At 33.5% G+C, this 17444-nt stretch overlaps 2 protein-coding genes across 2 annotated transcripts; one reads left to right on the top strand and one right to left on the bottom strand.

Moving 5' to 3' along the window:
- On the top strand, positions 590-3311 carry LOC107609309 (WEB family protein At2g40480). Its single transcript, XM_016311212.2, has 2 exons — positions 590-983; positions 1542-3311. Exons 1-2 carry the CDS (start codon positions 837-839, stop codon positions 3009-3011), a joined length of 1617 nt encoding a protein of 538 aa, XP_016166698.1. The 5' UTR covers positions 590-836; the 3' UTR covers positions 3012-3311.
- LOC107606686 (protein MAIN-LIKE 2-like) lies at positions 4859-5326 on the bottom strand. The gene has a single exon (XM_016308721.1). The coding sequence runs from the start codon at positions 5324-5326 to the stop codon at positions 4859-4861; it is 468 nt and encodes a 155-aa protein (XP_016164207.1).

Genomic DNA, 17444 nt, shown 5'->3' with positions numbered 1-17444 from the left:
TGATATATAATCAATTGATTAAATCATTTTAATAAAATTTTTAATATAAATATAAAAAATTTTAATCAATTAACTTTGATTTAAATTTTTTAATTAAAAATTAACTAATTGGTTTTATTCTGATTTCAATTTTATAATTAAAAATTAATTAATTGGTTTTAGTTTTGATTTAAATTTTTTTTTTTAGATTAAAGTTTATAATTTTTAATCGATTAACACAATTTAGTTTTTTTAATGTACATGATCCCTCACATCTCTTCCTTACAAAATCTCCATCTTTTATCTCCTGGCAAGTGGCAACCAGTACGACGTCGTTTCGTTCCTTTCATTAACTTTAACAAAAGCGCTTTTTACGAAGCCGCAAATCACGCTCCCAATCAAGGAGATAAAAAAATCCCATAATAAGCCCCCTCCCAACTAAAATCCAACGTGTCATAAACTCATTGGTTACTCATCTCAACACTTAACTAACAAAACTTTGACTTTTCCTTCCACCAACGAACCAAATCAAAGCGCGCACCATAACTCCCCTGTTACCAGACCCACACTAAAACAAACCTCCAAAAAAGAAAAAAAGAAGTTTGCACCCGAAGTGCTTTTCTTCTTTCCCTCTCTTTTTCTCCTTTTTCCGTTTTCACCCGAAGCAGCAGCGTGGACCCGAGTCACTGACCCGCCACCCTTTTTGCACTACCGAGTTCGGGACTCGGTTCCCCACCACCATCATCACACTCACTCATTTTTGCCATAAATTTCAGAATGAACGCGTCGTCACTACAGAAGTCAAAGTCGAAGGGAGTTTCCAAGCTTGTTGCAAAACTCGGTGGTGTGTGGCAACAATGGCTGAGGAGACTCCAAATCTCGGTGGTGAAACCGGTTCGGGAATCAGGAAGGTTGGTTTGAGAGCTGAAATTGATACTTCGCCGCCGTTTGGATCGGTTAAAGAGGCGGTTACTCGTTTTGGAGGAAGCGGACCTTGGCTGCATGTAAGGTTTTTTTTCTTTCTTTTTTTAGGGTCAGAAATGAAAATGCAGTGATTCTGTGAACTGAACTTTTGAACAATGCGTTGATTTTTTTATTTCCTAAAACAAATTTAGGATTACATGATACAGGTTTTTGTTTCCGAGTTTTTTAGGGTTCAAGTTTCTGTGCTTGAAGTTGCAATGGTGGAACTGTTCTTTACTTTACATCTCATTATTTGATATTCATGAGCTTATGGAGTTAAATTTCTCAATTCACATTGAAAATTTAATTCTTTTATTCAGTAGTATTTAGCACAAACACAATGTTGGAATTGTAGATGATCAATTGTTGATAGAGAAAGATTTAGTTATTTTTCTTATTATTCATTCTATTGATATGTGCTGTAGTTATTTGAGACTTCAAAGGTTTTACATTTGAATTTGTCCTTGGAAATATGCTTATGATTTTCGCTTACTCTTTCTGCCAGCCTTTCTGTTTGAGGCTTTGAGCATAGTGTTTTCTTTAATATGAATTTGTGTGTTTGTTTTTCTCTCTAATGTGTTGAAGATTATTGTTTGCAGAATAGTGATGAGGAGTTTGACATAAAGAAAGTGGAGGAACAAGCAGCCAAGTTGGAGAAGGATTTGATAGTGAAAGAACTCGAAACACTCGATGTGCTCGAAGAACTGGCAGCTACCAAAAGGATTGTGGAGGGGTTAAAGCAGCAGCTACAAACTGAAGCATTGAAGTGTTCTGCAACTGACAATGAACATGTTGGTACCCCTGTTGTTGTTAAGGAGATGAATCAAGAAAATTATGGAACTGTTGCTGGCAATCAAGAACAAAGATTGCAGAATCCAAGCCCTGGCTCTGTCTCTGCTACATCATCTGATCAATTCTTTATCGAGTTGGAACAAGCTAAGATGAACCTTGGCAAAACCATAAATGATCTTGGGGTGATTCAATCTTCTGTTGAGTCTCTGAATAAGAAGATGAAGAAGGAGAGGCTTTTTCTTGAGAGGACGCGTGAGAAGCTAGCATCAAAGGTTGCAGCTGTCTCTGCACAAACGAGGGCACAAGAAGAAGCAAGATTGAATCCATCACCGGCTCCTATGAAAACAAGTTCCACTTCAGATAATCCTGGGAACATTTTGGTGAGTTTCAAACCTGATGCTGATCAAAGCAATAGAATGGTCGAAACACTAAGATCTGAAGTTTCAAAGCCATTATCATACGAAGAGAACATACTTAGCATTAAGACTGCTGAGATGAGGTGGTTTGCAGCTAAAAAGATGGAAGAAGCTGCGAGGGCAGCCGAAGCTATTGCTCTTGCCGAAATCAAGGCTCTATCTGGTGCTGAGATACCGTCTGGACTTGTTCTACCAGAACGTCGGAGAGTGACTTTTGCATTAGGAGAGCACACTCCTCTAAATCCTGAAGTTCAAATACCAGAAGAGTCTACGTTGAAGAAGGTAGTAGATTCGAGATTTCAAATCGATGAAATAAATGCTTCTAAATTGAATATTTTGAAGAAGTTGGAGGAAGCAACAGAAGAAGTTCTGCTTAGCAAACAACGCCTAACTGAGGCTTTAAACAGTGTTGAAACTGCAAACAGAAAGCAGCATGCTGCGAATGAGGCTCTTCGGAAATGGATTCCTCAGGATGATATGAAGGGACAATCAATGTATAGATCTATCAATCACAACTTTGCTTACACAGGATGCTGTCAGGATTCTTCTCTGCCAGATGTGACGAGGTCAACAACAGCGAACAATGACCGAAAACGTGTCCTGAAGTCCACAGTTTCAATGCGAGATGTGCTCAGCAGAAAGCAAGTTCCTGAAGATTACACTGCAACAAAGGAGATGGAAGAGCATGCTGCAAGACAGAAGGTAGCATTGAGTCAAATGCTCCAAGCGTTGAGGGAAGATCTTACTCTTCCTTCAAATCCTGAAACAGATAGGGATCATCAAAAGCATTTTATGGCTCAGAGGAAAAAGTTTGGATTCATCCAAATATCATTGGGAAGGCCTAGTAAGAAAAGGACATAAATCTAATCCTAGTTCCTTTGCATGGGGACATAATATGCAAAACTCTTGCATTAATTTATTGCGTCTTGTCATTCTTCATTGATTTTTGTTATGATGATTGCTTTCTTGTTAGCCAAGTGAAAGTTTGTGTTAAAGTGTCTGATTTTGTAAAATATGTTTTGTAAAATGGTAGGTTATGTTGTTCTTGTTGATTGGCAAAGTTGATTCCTCCATTTGTATATTTTTGTTTGGGGCATGGGCTTGTACGTGTTTCTTGATGTTATTTCTTGACAATAATTAAATTATGGATTTTTTTCAAAATATAATTTGACTTTTTTTCTGATGCAATTCAAATAAAAATTGTGTTTCTATGCTTCACTCAAACCAACACAATGTCATAAATAGTTGTCAAATTGTGAATCGTTTGATCAATTTTAGAATCAAGAATCGAGTATCGTTTCGAATCTAGGATGGAAAACCGTATTCATGAAAACCAGAAACAACCAAGGTAGATACTTTCGAAAGTGTAGTCCAAATATAAACCAAAAACAACAATATAAAAAAAAATGTAAACCAGTAAAATACTTTCGAATTTCGGCTAATTTTTTTTGCATATGAGGGAAGGTTTGGTTTAACGCCCGTTTATGGAGCTTGTAGGTGTTTAATACGGGTGTGACGACAGTTAGCTGACGGCGGGAAATCGGACGATCCGATTTCTTGCAGGGCTGGGGACACAAATCGGACCGTCCGACTTGTGGACGGTAATTTTGCGTGCAAAGAAGTCGGACCATGCGATTTGTTGCATGGGGGGATTTTTTTCGTTGGCCCAACCAAATCGGACCGATCGATTTTAGGGCTTCATTCAAAAATATTCGAAGAGCACCCAAATCGGACCCAGCGATTTATGGGTTTCAAATTTTTTGGGCGGACTGTTTAGTAATCGGACTGTTCGATTTTTTAGTTTAAAAAATTTCGAATGGCCATGCAAGCAGTTGGATGGTCCAATTTGAGTGTGATATATATATATATATGTTCCTACCCAAGCTGACCAGCCCATTTCATTTTCTTCTTCTCCGGTACTACAAGTCTCTAAACCTCTTCTCTGCAGATCTCTTCTTCTTCTTTGTAGATCTGTTCTTCTCTATTATCATGGATGATAGAGTAAGATTAAAAGTGTATTATCATGGCCAAATCTTATTACAAACATCAGAAGGAGTAAAATTTGTGTGTGAAAATCCGTTGGATATTATTATTCCATTCACACTGTCATTTGAAGAATTAAAAGGTGTCATTTGTGAGAAGATGGATTCTCAAATATCTAGGAGAGTGTCGTGTATTCTGTACAGATATCCTATATCTGTCTTTGGTGGGTTCGTGCAATTTCAAACGAAATACGTGACCGACGAAGCGAGCATGCAAGAAATGTTTTCAGTGTATCTTGAAAGTCAGTCGCGAATATCGTTCATCGAACTGTATATCGAGTTCGAGCAATCTGCAGCGGACCGAGATATTGAATTGGAAGATTACAACAGTGATAGTGAAGAAGAGTTCGAAAGTAACTACGAGGTTGTTGATCCGGGTGTAGACGAAGATCAAGCTGACGAGGCTATGGTGGCAGATGTGGCGGATGTGGCAAATGCACTAGCAAACCAGCAGCCGTTTGTAGAGCCGAGTTTCATACAGTCGTTGGATTTGGAGGCTATGCATGCACCGGAGTTTCCTCAATATGTAAATGCAGGTGAGCCATCAATCTCCTTACAGTCGACACGAGTTGTCCTACACAACGCTCTGTACAGGTGTGCCAAGCATGCCGAACCCCAACTGAACTGTATGATCCCGGAAAAGTTACGGAGTAACGACAGAAACTTTCAGTGCACCCCTGCTTCAGACTTATCTCCAAACATAACGGTCCCAAACAATAACATTATGTGGCACTTCATGTACCTCTGAATCTGGATATCATCAACCAACACTAATCGATCCTTCAATGCTTGAAACCACGTCAACTTGATGAAACTTCCCCTACAGTCTGTCTTCCTAGGTGCAACACCAAACTGATCCAAGCATTCAGCCTCTAACGCCTCATAACTACTCAGTGTCGGTCCCGTAACTGGCAAACCATTCGTCGGAAGACCAAGAATTAACGCCACATCCTCCAGTGTCACGGCACACTTACCAACCGGAAAATGGAAGGTGTGAGTCTCGGGGCGCCATCTCTCGATCAGAGCATTAACCAATGCCGACTGACATTGGACAACTCCGATCTGTGAAACATGATAAAAGCCAGTGTCCCGTAAATACCCCTCCACTATTGGATTGTACCGATCCGGCGGCATGTAGTGGTCACATTACAACATTTTAGATCCTTAAACACAAACCATAATATTAATTAATTAACAAATTAAATTTAAAAGAATCAAATTTTCATTATCAAATAACCAGAATCAATAAATATAACAATAATAACAATACTTTATACAAATAACTATTATATTATCTACTAATACTCAAATAACTAACTACTCTATTTTATTCTATTCTAACAACAAATATACAATAATAAATCAATCATTAATCTTTTATTAAATATTTTATTAAACTTATAATATAAATAATTAATTCAATAATTTTTAATTCATAATATTTATTTACGAACGACTAATACATTATTACTACAAAAAATTATTTATTATTAACAATTAAAACTAATTAACTTATTTAATTTCACACGTACATAACAAAACAATATTAGTACTACTATATTCTAATGATAATTAAACTATTACACTACTAGCAGTAATAATTATTATTACGATAAGCGGATTAATAACAATTAATATTAGTTATTCTATTTATCATACATCCAAATTTTTTAATAACCGTAGTATTATTATTATTAAGAATATTATTATTGTAATTATTCTATTAATAACAATAATTAATTTATTATTATAATGTAACATAATTTTTTCTTCTGCAAAATATTAGTACCCTACATCTTACCATCATAATTTATTATTAATAATCTCTAATATTATTTTAATTAAACTCAAATATTTAAAAATTATTACTCCACTAATTTCTAACATTATCACTATAATAAACTATTATTAATCTCTAACATTATAATTATTATTTTAACTAAAATAAAATTTTTTGAAATAAAAACTTACATAATTAAGATGATCAAGATAATTAGCAATGTGGAGATCCGGACGATTGACATCTTTTATTCTTCTTCTTCTAAGCATAATTTTTGTGTGGTCCAATTTTTTTTAACTCAAACCTTCATCAATGAAGAATGAATGAAGCTGGTGGTGGGATTTATTGGAGAGGAGAATTGGACGAAAGTGAAAAGAAAAGTGAAACTGGCTGAAGGGAACTTTGTGAGATTGGGAGTGTATACTTGGAGCTGGGCCAACTTGCATGCGCGATACGTGGTTGGGGGCGCAAATCGGATGGTCCGATTTGTGTACCTGTCCAGTCAGTAATCGAACCGTTCGATTACTATTCTCCAAAACGGACCATCCAATTTTTTCGATCTAGACCGTCACACTCTTGTCAAACACCATGCATCCTATAACGTGGTTATACACCATCCTTTCCCCAATATTAAAAATAAAAAAGTGTCGAATTTCAGACAAATCTTGTACACTCTTTAGCAGCCAAATGCAGCGAAAAAACATCAGACAAAAAAGAAGAAGCAGAACTACCATAAAGTAACCGATAAGAAATATTTATCTGTAAAGAGAATTTTGTTTTATTAACCTCGTTCTTGTTGTGTGGTTCGTTTTTATGCATGCGTCACAAAGTAACGTAATACTGTAATAGATCACCGTAAAACGTATGGGAGTTTGCGTTTTTAGGTATATTCTAACTGTTACTCCTGTTTGGAGTACAATTCGTAATTATCGAAATTATTTATTTGATAATAATTAAGAAGGATTAACATTCTTATCTTGATAAATTCTATGATTTAAATATATAATATAAATATTGTTAGTGAATAGATTAACGATTTCATGAGCGTTGCTCCAATTCATCATGATATTGCACTTAACAATAATATAATTGAAGAAAAAGAATTAAAGTTTCAAAAGTTTAAAAATATCTGTGGTTTTCAATGCCCTTCTCTTCTTTGCATATTCAAATAATCGAACAATGTCATGATATCAAATCAAGAACAATGGTGATTTGGAACCAATAATTAATGAACCTAGACAACTAACTTAGACTTTAATCACTATTTTCAAAATTAATAAGATATTAAATCAGTCGCCAATTTTACCCTAATGCTTGAAATGTATTCATATTTCATACATGCAGCATAATTACAATCAACAAAGAAATACAATTAGTGATATATTGCAAAAATAACTCATTATTTTTGTGCCATTATTTCATTCAGAGGGTTGTTTTCTCTCTCTCTTCCATGTTTATTGAAAGTAACTTCCCTTTTACAACAATAATGATGCGTTGATGACTAGCGCATAATAAATAATTGTTCAGAAATTCCAAGCATATGCACAAGAATCGGAAGTCAATTTATCCTATATATTTCTATGATAAACTAAAGTTTAATTAAGAACTTTATTTTTTCTCTTCCTTTACTTGTAATTATAATTGTTTATATATCTAAATAAGAGAAAAATTTCTCATATTATTAATTAGAAGTAAAACCCATTCTTGTAAAGGTGATAATAAAATACTATTTCATCTAAAGACTTTTGGCATAGTGGTCATGGAATATTATAATAGACTTAGGGTGTATGTGGTTAGAGAATTATAAATAATTTTTAAAAATTTTAAAATAAAAATATTATATTCTCATATTTGGTTTAAAATTTAAAAAGTTTAAACAAGTTTGATTTTAGAGAATCAAAATATCATTATTTTAATTTAATTTTCACCTTTTTCCTAGGTATATTTGATTCCTATGAAAATGGAATATGAATAACAAAGTAATACTTGAACCACACACACCTTTAATGATCCATAATATGTGCTTGAGAGACATTTTCACCAATTATTCTCTTCAAAAAGGAGATCTTGTAGTCTTTCCAAAATCAGACAATATATACAATGAAAAATATTCTCTAACAAAATGGGTAATGTGAGAAAATAAAATATTAGCCATTATATACTCAACAATGGTGTTTTGGTAATATTAACAAAGAATAGTAAACAATCTAGTAGCTTTTGTAATAATACAAGTCTATATGTTTAGAAAGTTAAAAATTAAGTCATAAAATGTGAAATTTTAACCGATAACATCATTGATCATATTTTTTGACTTAATGAATGAATATAATACCAACAAATAAAGTTGTAACAGTTAAATTTTAACAAAAATAAATTTCTGTAAATATTGCTATCAATGAGAATTGTTTTCCTTTCAGGACAAATACTATTTTTTTCATTGTATTTTCATATTCGGTAGGCTGAGAACTAATCCACTATGGATTGAAACTCCATTTATTAAGGATCTGTAGCTAGTTAATGAGTTTTATATATACAAGGCGGATTCGAAACCTTAATAATTGTTTAAGTGAACGAGTAAAATGACCACTCAACCAACCTAAATTAGTTAAGACAAATATTAATTATTTTTAATATTTTAAAAACTAAAAGTCTTTCAAATGAACTCTGTTGATATTTTAATATTTTAAAATAAAATTTTGATTTTATTTTGTACTACAAGTAAAAAACTTTAAAGACAGAAGGGATTTTGATCTTTTTAATATTGATACTAAAATACTATTTTTTCATAATATTAAAAAATTCTTTAATCTTTTCGAAAAGCAATGATAAAGATATTTTAGTCTTTTTATAATTAATTTAAAAGATATATTAATATTAAAGAATATATAATATTTTTTATAAGTAAACATATTTGTTGATGTGGATTTTGTAGTCCGGCCACATGTCAAGTTTTTATTAAATCATATATTTATTATACCAACACACACATTTATTTTTTAATGCATCAAAGCAAATTCCTTAGTAAGCCTGTTTGCACGAAACTATTAATGTGGATGAAAATGGCATGGAAGCGAACCAACTAGGAAAGCAGCATGGAAAGCGAGGCTCGTTGTACTCCCCAAGTTGCAAGAGCCAAGGCCGAGAAGATACAAGCTCTTCAAATTGTGGAACTTAAAATTAATATTTTTTTTTTATAAGTTGGAGTCTCCTACTGACTTCGCCTGTCTGCCTAGCAAACCTAACTGCAAAGGTCACCCTAAAACGTACCAGAGTTGTTTCTAAAAATATTCTAACCATTACTCCTGTTTAGGATACAATTCGTAATTATTAAAATTATTTATGTGATAATAATTAAGAAGGATTAACATTTCTTATTTTAATAAATTATGTGATTTACATACATAATATAAATATTGTTAGTGAATAGGTTAACGACTTCATGAGCGTTACTACATCTACAATTCATCATGATATTACACTTAACAATACCATTGAAGAAAAAAAAAATTAAAGTTTCAAAAGTTTGAAATCTCTTATCTCTGTGATCCTCAATGCCCTTCTCTTATTTGCAGATTCAAGTAACCGAATAATGTCATGATATCAAACCAAGGACAATGGTGATTTGGAACCAATAATTAATGAACCTAGACAACTTAGACTTTAATCAGTATATTCAAAATTAATAAGATATTAAACCAGTCATTTGGATGCCAATTTTACCCTAGTAATTGAAATGTATTCATATTTCATACATGCAGCATAGTTACCAATCAACAAAGAAATACAATTCATTGAGTAGTGATATATAGCAAGAATAACTCATTATTTTTGTGTCATTATTTTATTCCGAAGTAAAAGAGGAATTGAAAATCCTAAAAAAGACTACTTTGCAGTGAACCCAAGTAAGAAGAAATTAAAAAGCAGAGAATTCTAGAATAGAGAAGATTTCTTGAAAAAAATGAAAACAATGAATTCTATTGAAAATGTAAAATCAAAAGCACACTCAGTCTAAATCTGTATTCCTCACACCTATTTATATTTCTTTAACTATCCACTAAACAATTCTCTCAACACTCCCCCTCAAACTGAGGCACGATTTGTCTCGAAGTCGCAGTTTGAACCTGTATTTCTGAAACGAACTCAGGGACAATGGTTTAGTTAAAGAATCGGCCACCTGATCTTGAGAGGGTATATTAACAACATAGAGAGATTTTTAATTTACTAAATCCCTTAGAAAATGCAAATCCAGCTCAAGGTATTTACATCTACTATGCAAAACTGGATTTGCAGCCAATAGACAGGCACTCTGATTGTCACAAAAGATGGTTGGTGACATAGGTTGTGGGATTCGAAGCTCTCCCAAAAGCTGCTGTATGGACATTAGCTCAGTTTGTGCAGCACACATTGCCCTATATTCTGCTTCAGTACTGCTCCTGCTCACCTTTATCTGCTTGTTACTCTTCCATGAGATCAGATTGCATCCAAGATAAACACAAAATCCAGTGATTGATTTTCTATCATCTAGATCTCCACCCCAATCAGCATCTGAAAAAGCCAACAACCTAAAATCAGTAGATTTAGAAAATAATAATCCATGATCCACTGTACCTTTCACATATCTCAGAATTCTTTTTACACTCTTCCAATGCAGCAATGTTGGTTGATGCATAAACTAAGATACTCTATTAACAGCAAAGACAATATCTGGTCTTGTCATTGTGAGATATTGAAGTGCACCAACTATTGATCTGTACAGCTTGGGATCATGAAAAGGTTCCGAGTAATGAGCCGAAAGCTTTGTGTTGGACATCATTGGTGTAGGCATCGAATTCGCAGTCTCCATTCCAGCTCTCTTAAGTAATTCAGATGCATATTTGGCTTGTGAAATGTGAACACTACCTGTAGACAAATATGAAGCTTCCAAGCCTAAAAAATAACTAAACTTCCCCATATCCTTTAACAGAACAATATTGTTCAATTGATAAATTAATTTATCTAATTCTGCAGCATTATTACCGGTAACAATTATATCATCTACACAAACTAACAAGTAAATCACATTAGAGTAAAAAAATATAACAAACAAAGACACATCAGATCTGGTTTCTTTAAATCCAAACTGTTGAAGAGTAGTAGATAATGTTTTATATCAGGTCCTCGGTGCTTGTTTTAGACCATAAATGGCCTTGTTTAGCTTGCACACTAGTTGTTCACCCTTTGTAGAGTATCCCAGAGGTTGCATCATGTATACAGTCTCATTTAAGGTGCCATTGAGAAAGGCATTATCAAAATCAAACTGTCTCAATGGCCAATTTAATGAAACAGCAATAGTTAAGATAACTATAATGGTAGAAGGCCTTACCACTGGACTATAGATTTGATCATAGTCTATACCTTCCACTTGATGAAAACCCTGTCCAACAAGTCTTGTCTTATACCTCAGAATATCACCTTTAGCATTTTTCTTTATAGCAAACACCCACTTACTTCCAATAATTGTGGTATTAGCTAGTGATTCTGTTAATTCCCATGTCTTGCACTTCTGAAGAGCAGCAAACTTTTTATCCATTGCCTCTCTCTAGTGAGAACATTGTAACGCTTCAGCCACAGTCCTTGGAGTATTGTGTAGTAGATCAGTTTGTTGAACAGTCAAGACTTTTGGTTTGAACACTCCAGATTTCGATCTTGTTGTCATCGAATGAGCATTTTTTTAAGAGATGGAAGGAAGACTAGTTTTAATACCACTAATAGGAATCATGTACGGAGAAGAATTGGCATGAGATGATGAAGGTGGGTGACATTCTAAAATTCTGATCTCATTCTCATGACTAGAAGTAGTGTCATGAGTGTCCAAGCCTGAGTGAGAAGGAGATGCTGTATCGGGCAATGGTTCACTTGTAATTTTTAATCTAGTATCTGAATGTATACTCAAAGACTTCGTAGCTTGATTCGATGAAGACATTGATGGTGGAGTTGAATCAATGATGGTAAATGCAAGGGCCGTAAGCTGGCTGCCACTCTCTGGATTATTCTTGGAAGAATCATCTCTGCCCAAGGTGTTAGAAAACAATTTTTGATATGGAAAAGTATGCTCATGAAACAACACATGTCGAGCCATATAAATTTTACCATTTTGTGCCATACACTTATAGCCTTTAAAATTTGAATCATATCCTAAAAATAAACATGGTTCAGATTTGTAATTAAATTTAGTTTTACTATATGGCCTTAAGAAAGGAAAACACATACATCCAAAAATTTTAAAGAAAGTATAATCTGGTTGATGCTTAAAAAGAACCTCAAAAGGACTTTTGTTATCAAGAACTGGAGTAGGAAGTCGATTAATAATATAAACAAAACTCAAAAAGGCATTTTCCCAAAATTGTATAGGCAAAGAAGCTGTAGCTAAGAGGGAGAGACCCACTTCTGTAATATGCTTATGCTTCCTCTCAACACTTCCTTGTTGATGATGAGTATAGGGGCATGATTTTCTATGATGTATACCTTCATTTGCAAGAAAATCAGTGAAAGCACGTGACATAAATTCCATTCCCAAATCTGTTTATAAAGCCTTTATTTTCTGTCCAGTTTGATTTTCTATAAATGTTTTATAATTCTGAAAAGCTACTAAAGATTGAGATTTATTTGTGAGTAAGAAAATGCATGTGTATTTAGAATATGCATCAACAAAAGAAATATAATATCTAAATCCACTTCTTGATATTACAGGAGCAGCCCCAGATATCCACAAAAACAAGTTCTAAAGGTGTCATGTATACAGTATCATTTAAAGAAAAATGTAATCTATGCATCTTAGCTAAAGGACAGATTTCACATACATGATTGGCAGCAAAATGAGAACCGAAATGTAAAGAAATTGTATTCATAACATCCATTACAGTTTTAAGAGAACTATGGCCCAATCGTTTATGCCATAAATCCACAGTGTTATTCTGATTACATTTGGAAACAGGATATGCACTAGAATCTAAAGATTGATTAGCTAGCTGTGTAGTAGTAGTATAAGCACTAGAATACCGAGATCTAGAACTAGACAGGTTATCAGGGATCTGTAATGAGGTATTAGACAAATTTTTTGGTACTCGAAGGTTATCAAAAGAGTAAGTGCCATTTCTAGACATGCCTTGTAGGAGAAGTTCTTTGGTATCCTGATCATGAATAGCACAATAATCAGGCCGAAATTCAAAGTAGACATGGTTATCAGCTGCAAATTTAGAAACACTCAATAGATTTTGAGTAATTTGTGGTACAAGAAGTAAGTTCTTTAAACGAAAAGCAATATTTGAGGAGGAATAAAAAAGAACTGGAGAACCAGAATGAGTAATTGGAATACTTGACCCATTACCTACAAAGAGTTGATCATTATCTGAAGGATTTGGTGATGCTGTGAGGAGATTTCCTGGATTTGAAGTGACATGATGACTCGCTCCTATGTCCGGCAGCCAAGAAGCTTCACTTACTGAAGAGGAATGGGTAAGATATGCCCTAGGTTGATGAAAATTGACGGATGGAGGGGGTGGTTGTGTATTACTATATGAAATTTGCATTGGAGTAGAGTTGGTTGTGGAATTAGGCTGAAAAGCAGGATCAAAACGATGGAAATAGTCCCACACAACATGTCCTTGCCTTCCACATAATTGGCATTGAGGGCGATTTTGGGTGTATCCAAAATGTCCTCCACGATTACTGCGGCCACCACGGCCTCTTCGAAAGCCTCCGCCTCTTTGATATTCAAATGATGAGGAGGATTGAGCATAATGAGCTACAGGCATACCTACATCAGGTTTCTTGAACCTGTCCAGCATATCATCAAACGCAAGCAGATAAGATTCAGCCTCTGCAACCTTGAAAGTTCCAAGCCTTGACATTACCGAACCAATGTATACATTGTAGTCTTCATTAAGACCATCGATTATTGCTTGTATGTGATCTGAGTCAGGTACCTCATAGCCGAGAGCAAAAAGGGCGTCGACCACATTCCGAATCTTGTTCAGAAAGTCAGAAACAGTTCCATTTTTCTTACATGATTTGAGTTGGGATTTCAAACTCTGAATTCGTGAAGCAGAAGCATCTTCAAAGTATTTTTCAATTCTTTCCCAAACTTCATAAAATTGTGAGAGATGAATTACCTTGTTCTTGATGCTGGTAGTCATCGATTCTACAAGCCAAGTAGTGAGAGTTAAATCTTGTAATTTCCATGTCTTGTACTTCGCCGATCCAGAAATTGTTTTGGTCGCTTCATCAGTCACGAACTGTTGCGGAATCTTGGAGCTGTATAGATGATCTTCCATCGAGAGGCTCTGAATTATTAACATTGCCGTGTGTCTCCATGTGCTATAATTGTCTTGAGTGAGTTTGTCTGAGATAGGTGAGAAGATCTTCTTGGAAGAGTCAGAGAGGATAATCTCCATGACAAAGATGAGCAAGATTATAGGCTTTGGATACCATAAAAGAGGAATTGAAAACCCTAAAAAAACTACTTTGCAGTGAACCCAAGCAGGAAGAAATTAAGAAGCAGAGGATTCTAGAATAGAAAAGATTTCTTGAGAAAAATGAAAACAATGAATTCTATTGAAAATATAAAATCAAAAGCATACTCAGCCCAAATTTATATTCCTCACACCTATTTATATTTCTTTAACTATCCACTAAACAATTCTCTGAATAAGAGGGTTGTCTCTCTCTCTCCTATTTTTATTGAAAGTAACTTTCCTTTTACAACGATAATGATGAGTTGATGACTGACGTATAATAAATAATTGTTCAGAAATTCTAAGCATAACAAGGATAGAAAGTCAATTTATCCTATATATTTTTATTATAAACTAAAATTTAATTAAGAACTTATTTTCTCTCTTCCTTTACTTGTAATTATAACTGTTGATCTAAATAAAAGAAAAGTTTCTAATGTTATTAGTTAGAAGTGAAGCCATTCTTGTAAAGGAGATAATAAAATACCACTTCATCTAAAGACTTTTGGCATGGTGGTCATGGAACACTATATATAATAGACTTAAGGTATAACTCGAGTATAATTTTGATTTTTGATTCCAAATAAGTGCGTGGGGGACATTTCCATCAACCACCCTCTTCAAAAAGAAAATTTTGTAGTATCTTTAAAATCAGACAATATATAAAATAAAAAAGATTCTCTAAAAAAATGGATAATGTAAGAAAATTTACAGTCAAAATTAAATTTTTAAGAAAGGTGGGACTAATATTGTGCCTCATAGTCCTTCTACAATTGTTCAACAGGAGACATTTATCATCCAATTACAAAAAGGTTGAAAAAATAAAAGTAAAAACCTATAATAACAAAGATTTGCTAAAAGGAATAAGATTGTTACCCTAACTGATAACTAGTGTATGATGTATGTACAATACAGGTAAAATTTATATATCTAATGATAATGATGCAGTTATTTTTATAAATAATAAATTTAATATATCTATCTAAACATAAATTATAATTACATTTATTTAATTATTTTAAATAAATCAAAGTTTTGAATTGATAAATATTTTAGACTAATTACCTCAACTGTTTTGAACGATTACCAAATAGGCTCTGATACTACTTATTGGGTCACCATAGAAAACCAAGTGAGAGAACATAGATGAAAAGACACTACATCAATTCGAGGACCACTACATAGTATTTAAGGCAACTTACGGTCAAAATTAAATTTTTAAGAAAGGTGGGACTAATACTGTGCCTCATAGTCTTACTACGATTGTTCAGTTGTTACTTGTTTTATAACAGGAGATACTTATCATCCAATTGCAAAAAGGTTGAAAAAATAAAAGAAAAAACCTATAATAATAAAGATTTACTAAAAGGAGTAAGATTGTTAACCTAGCTGGTAGCTAGTATATGATGTATGTACAATACAGGTAAAATTTATATATCTAATGATAATGATACAGCTACTTTTATAAATGATAAGTTTAATATATCTATCTAAACATAAATTATAATTATATTTATCGACCGTAAGTTGCCTTAAATACTATGTAGTGGTCCTCGAATTGATGTGGTGACTTCTCATCTATGTTCTCTCACTTGGTTTTCTATGGTGACCCAATAAGTAGTATCAGAGCCTATTTGGTAATCATTCAGAACAGTTGAGGTAATTAGTCTAAAATATTTATCAATTCAAAATTTTGATTTATTTAAAATAATTCAATAAATATAATTATAATTTATGTTTAGATAGATATATTAAACTTATCATTTATAAAAGTAGTTGCATCATTATTATTAGATATATAAATTTTACCTGCATTGTACATACATCATACACTAGCTACCAGCTAGGTTAACAATCTTACTCCTTTTAGCAAATCTTTATTATTATAGATTTTTTCTTTTATTTTTTTAACCTTTTTGTAATTGGATGATAAATGTCTCCTGCTGTAAAACAAGTAACAACTGAACAATCGTAGTAGGACTATGAGGCACAGTATTAATCCTACCTTTCTTGAAAATTTAATTTTGACCGTAAGTTGTCTTAAATATTATGTAGTGGTCCTCGAATTGATGTGGTGACTTTTCATCTATGTTCTCTCACTTAGTTTTCTATGGTGACCCAATAAATAGTATCAGAGCCTATTTGGTAATGATTCAGAACGGTTGAGGTAATTAGTTTAAAATATTTATCAATTCAAAACTTTGATTTATTTAAAATAAACAAAATTAAATTTTCAAAAAAGGTGGGACTAATACTGTGCCTCATAGTCCTACTACGATTGTTCAGTTGTTACTTGTTTTACAGCAGGAGATATTTATCATCCAATTGCAAAAATGTTAAAAAAATAAAAGAAAAAATCTATAATAATAAAGATTTGCTAAAAGGAGTAAGATTGTTAACCTAGCTGGTAGCTAGTGTATGATGTATGTACAATGAATTGATAAATATTTTAGACTAATTACCTCTCAACTGTTCTGAATGATTACCAAATAGGCTCTGATACTACTTATTGGGTTACCATAGAAAACCAAGTGAGAGAATATAGATGAAAGGACACCACATTCAACTCACTCATCACCCTAAGGTAGTAAATTAATGGGACTCTCATCTTATAAGCTCCTCACTTTTTCTTGCTTTCTTTAATGTGGGACTAATTACATACACTCTTCACACTTGCAATATTAACAATCTTCCCCTCAAGTTTCTTAAAACACCAGACCGATTAACTATCGACTCTGATACCACTTTGTTGAACCACCGTGGAGAGTTTTCGACCACCGAATCGGCTCTAATACCACTTGTTGGGCCACCGTGGGGAGCTCTCAACCACCAGAGAGACTTCGGCAATTATATACAACTGTGACAGCACAAACCAAGCACACAATACTTTACTGATTAACTAACTTGCTAATTAATTCTTAATTTTCTTGAGCCTCGGTTTCACTGTCCACTAATGCACACTCCTTAACACCCCTCAAGT

Source organism: Arachis ipaensis, chromosome B07, assembly GCF_000816755.2.
Source record: "Arachis ipaensis cultivar K30076 chromosome B07, Araip1.1, whole genome shotgun sequence".
Lineage (NCBI taxonomy): Eukaryota > Viridiplantae > Streptophyta > Magnoliopsida > Fabales > Fabaceae > Arachis > Arachis ipaensis.
The sequence above is the reverse complement of the archived record's forward strand: the minus strand, read 5'-3'. Positions and strand labels throughout refer to the sequence as shown.

Coding starts and splice junctions, on each gene's coding strand:
- LOC107606686 (XM_016308721.1), bottom strand. CDS start 5,326: ATGCCGCCGGATCGGTACAATCCAATAGTGGAGGGGTATTTACGGGAC.
- LOC107609309 (XM_016311212.2), top strand. CDS start 837: ATGGCTGAGGAGACTCCAAATCTCGGTGGTGAAACCGGTTCGGGAATC. Junction 984..1,541: donor GAAGCGGACCTTGGCTGCAT/GTAAGGTTTTTT, acceptor TATTGTTTGCAG/AATAGTGATGAGGAGTTTGA.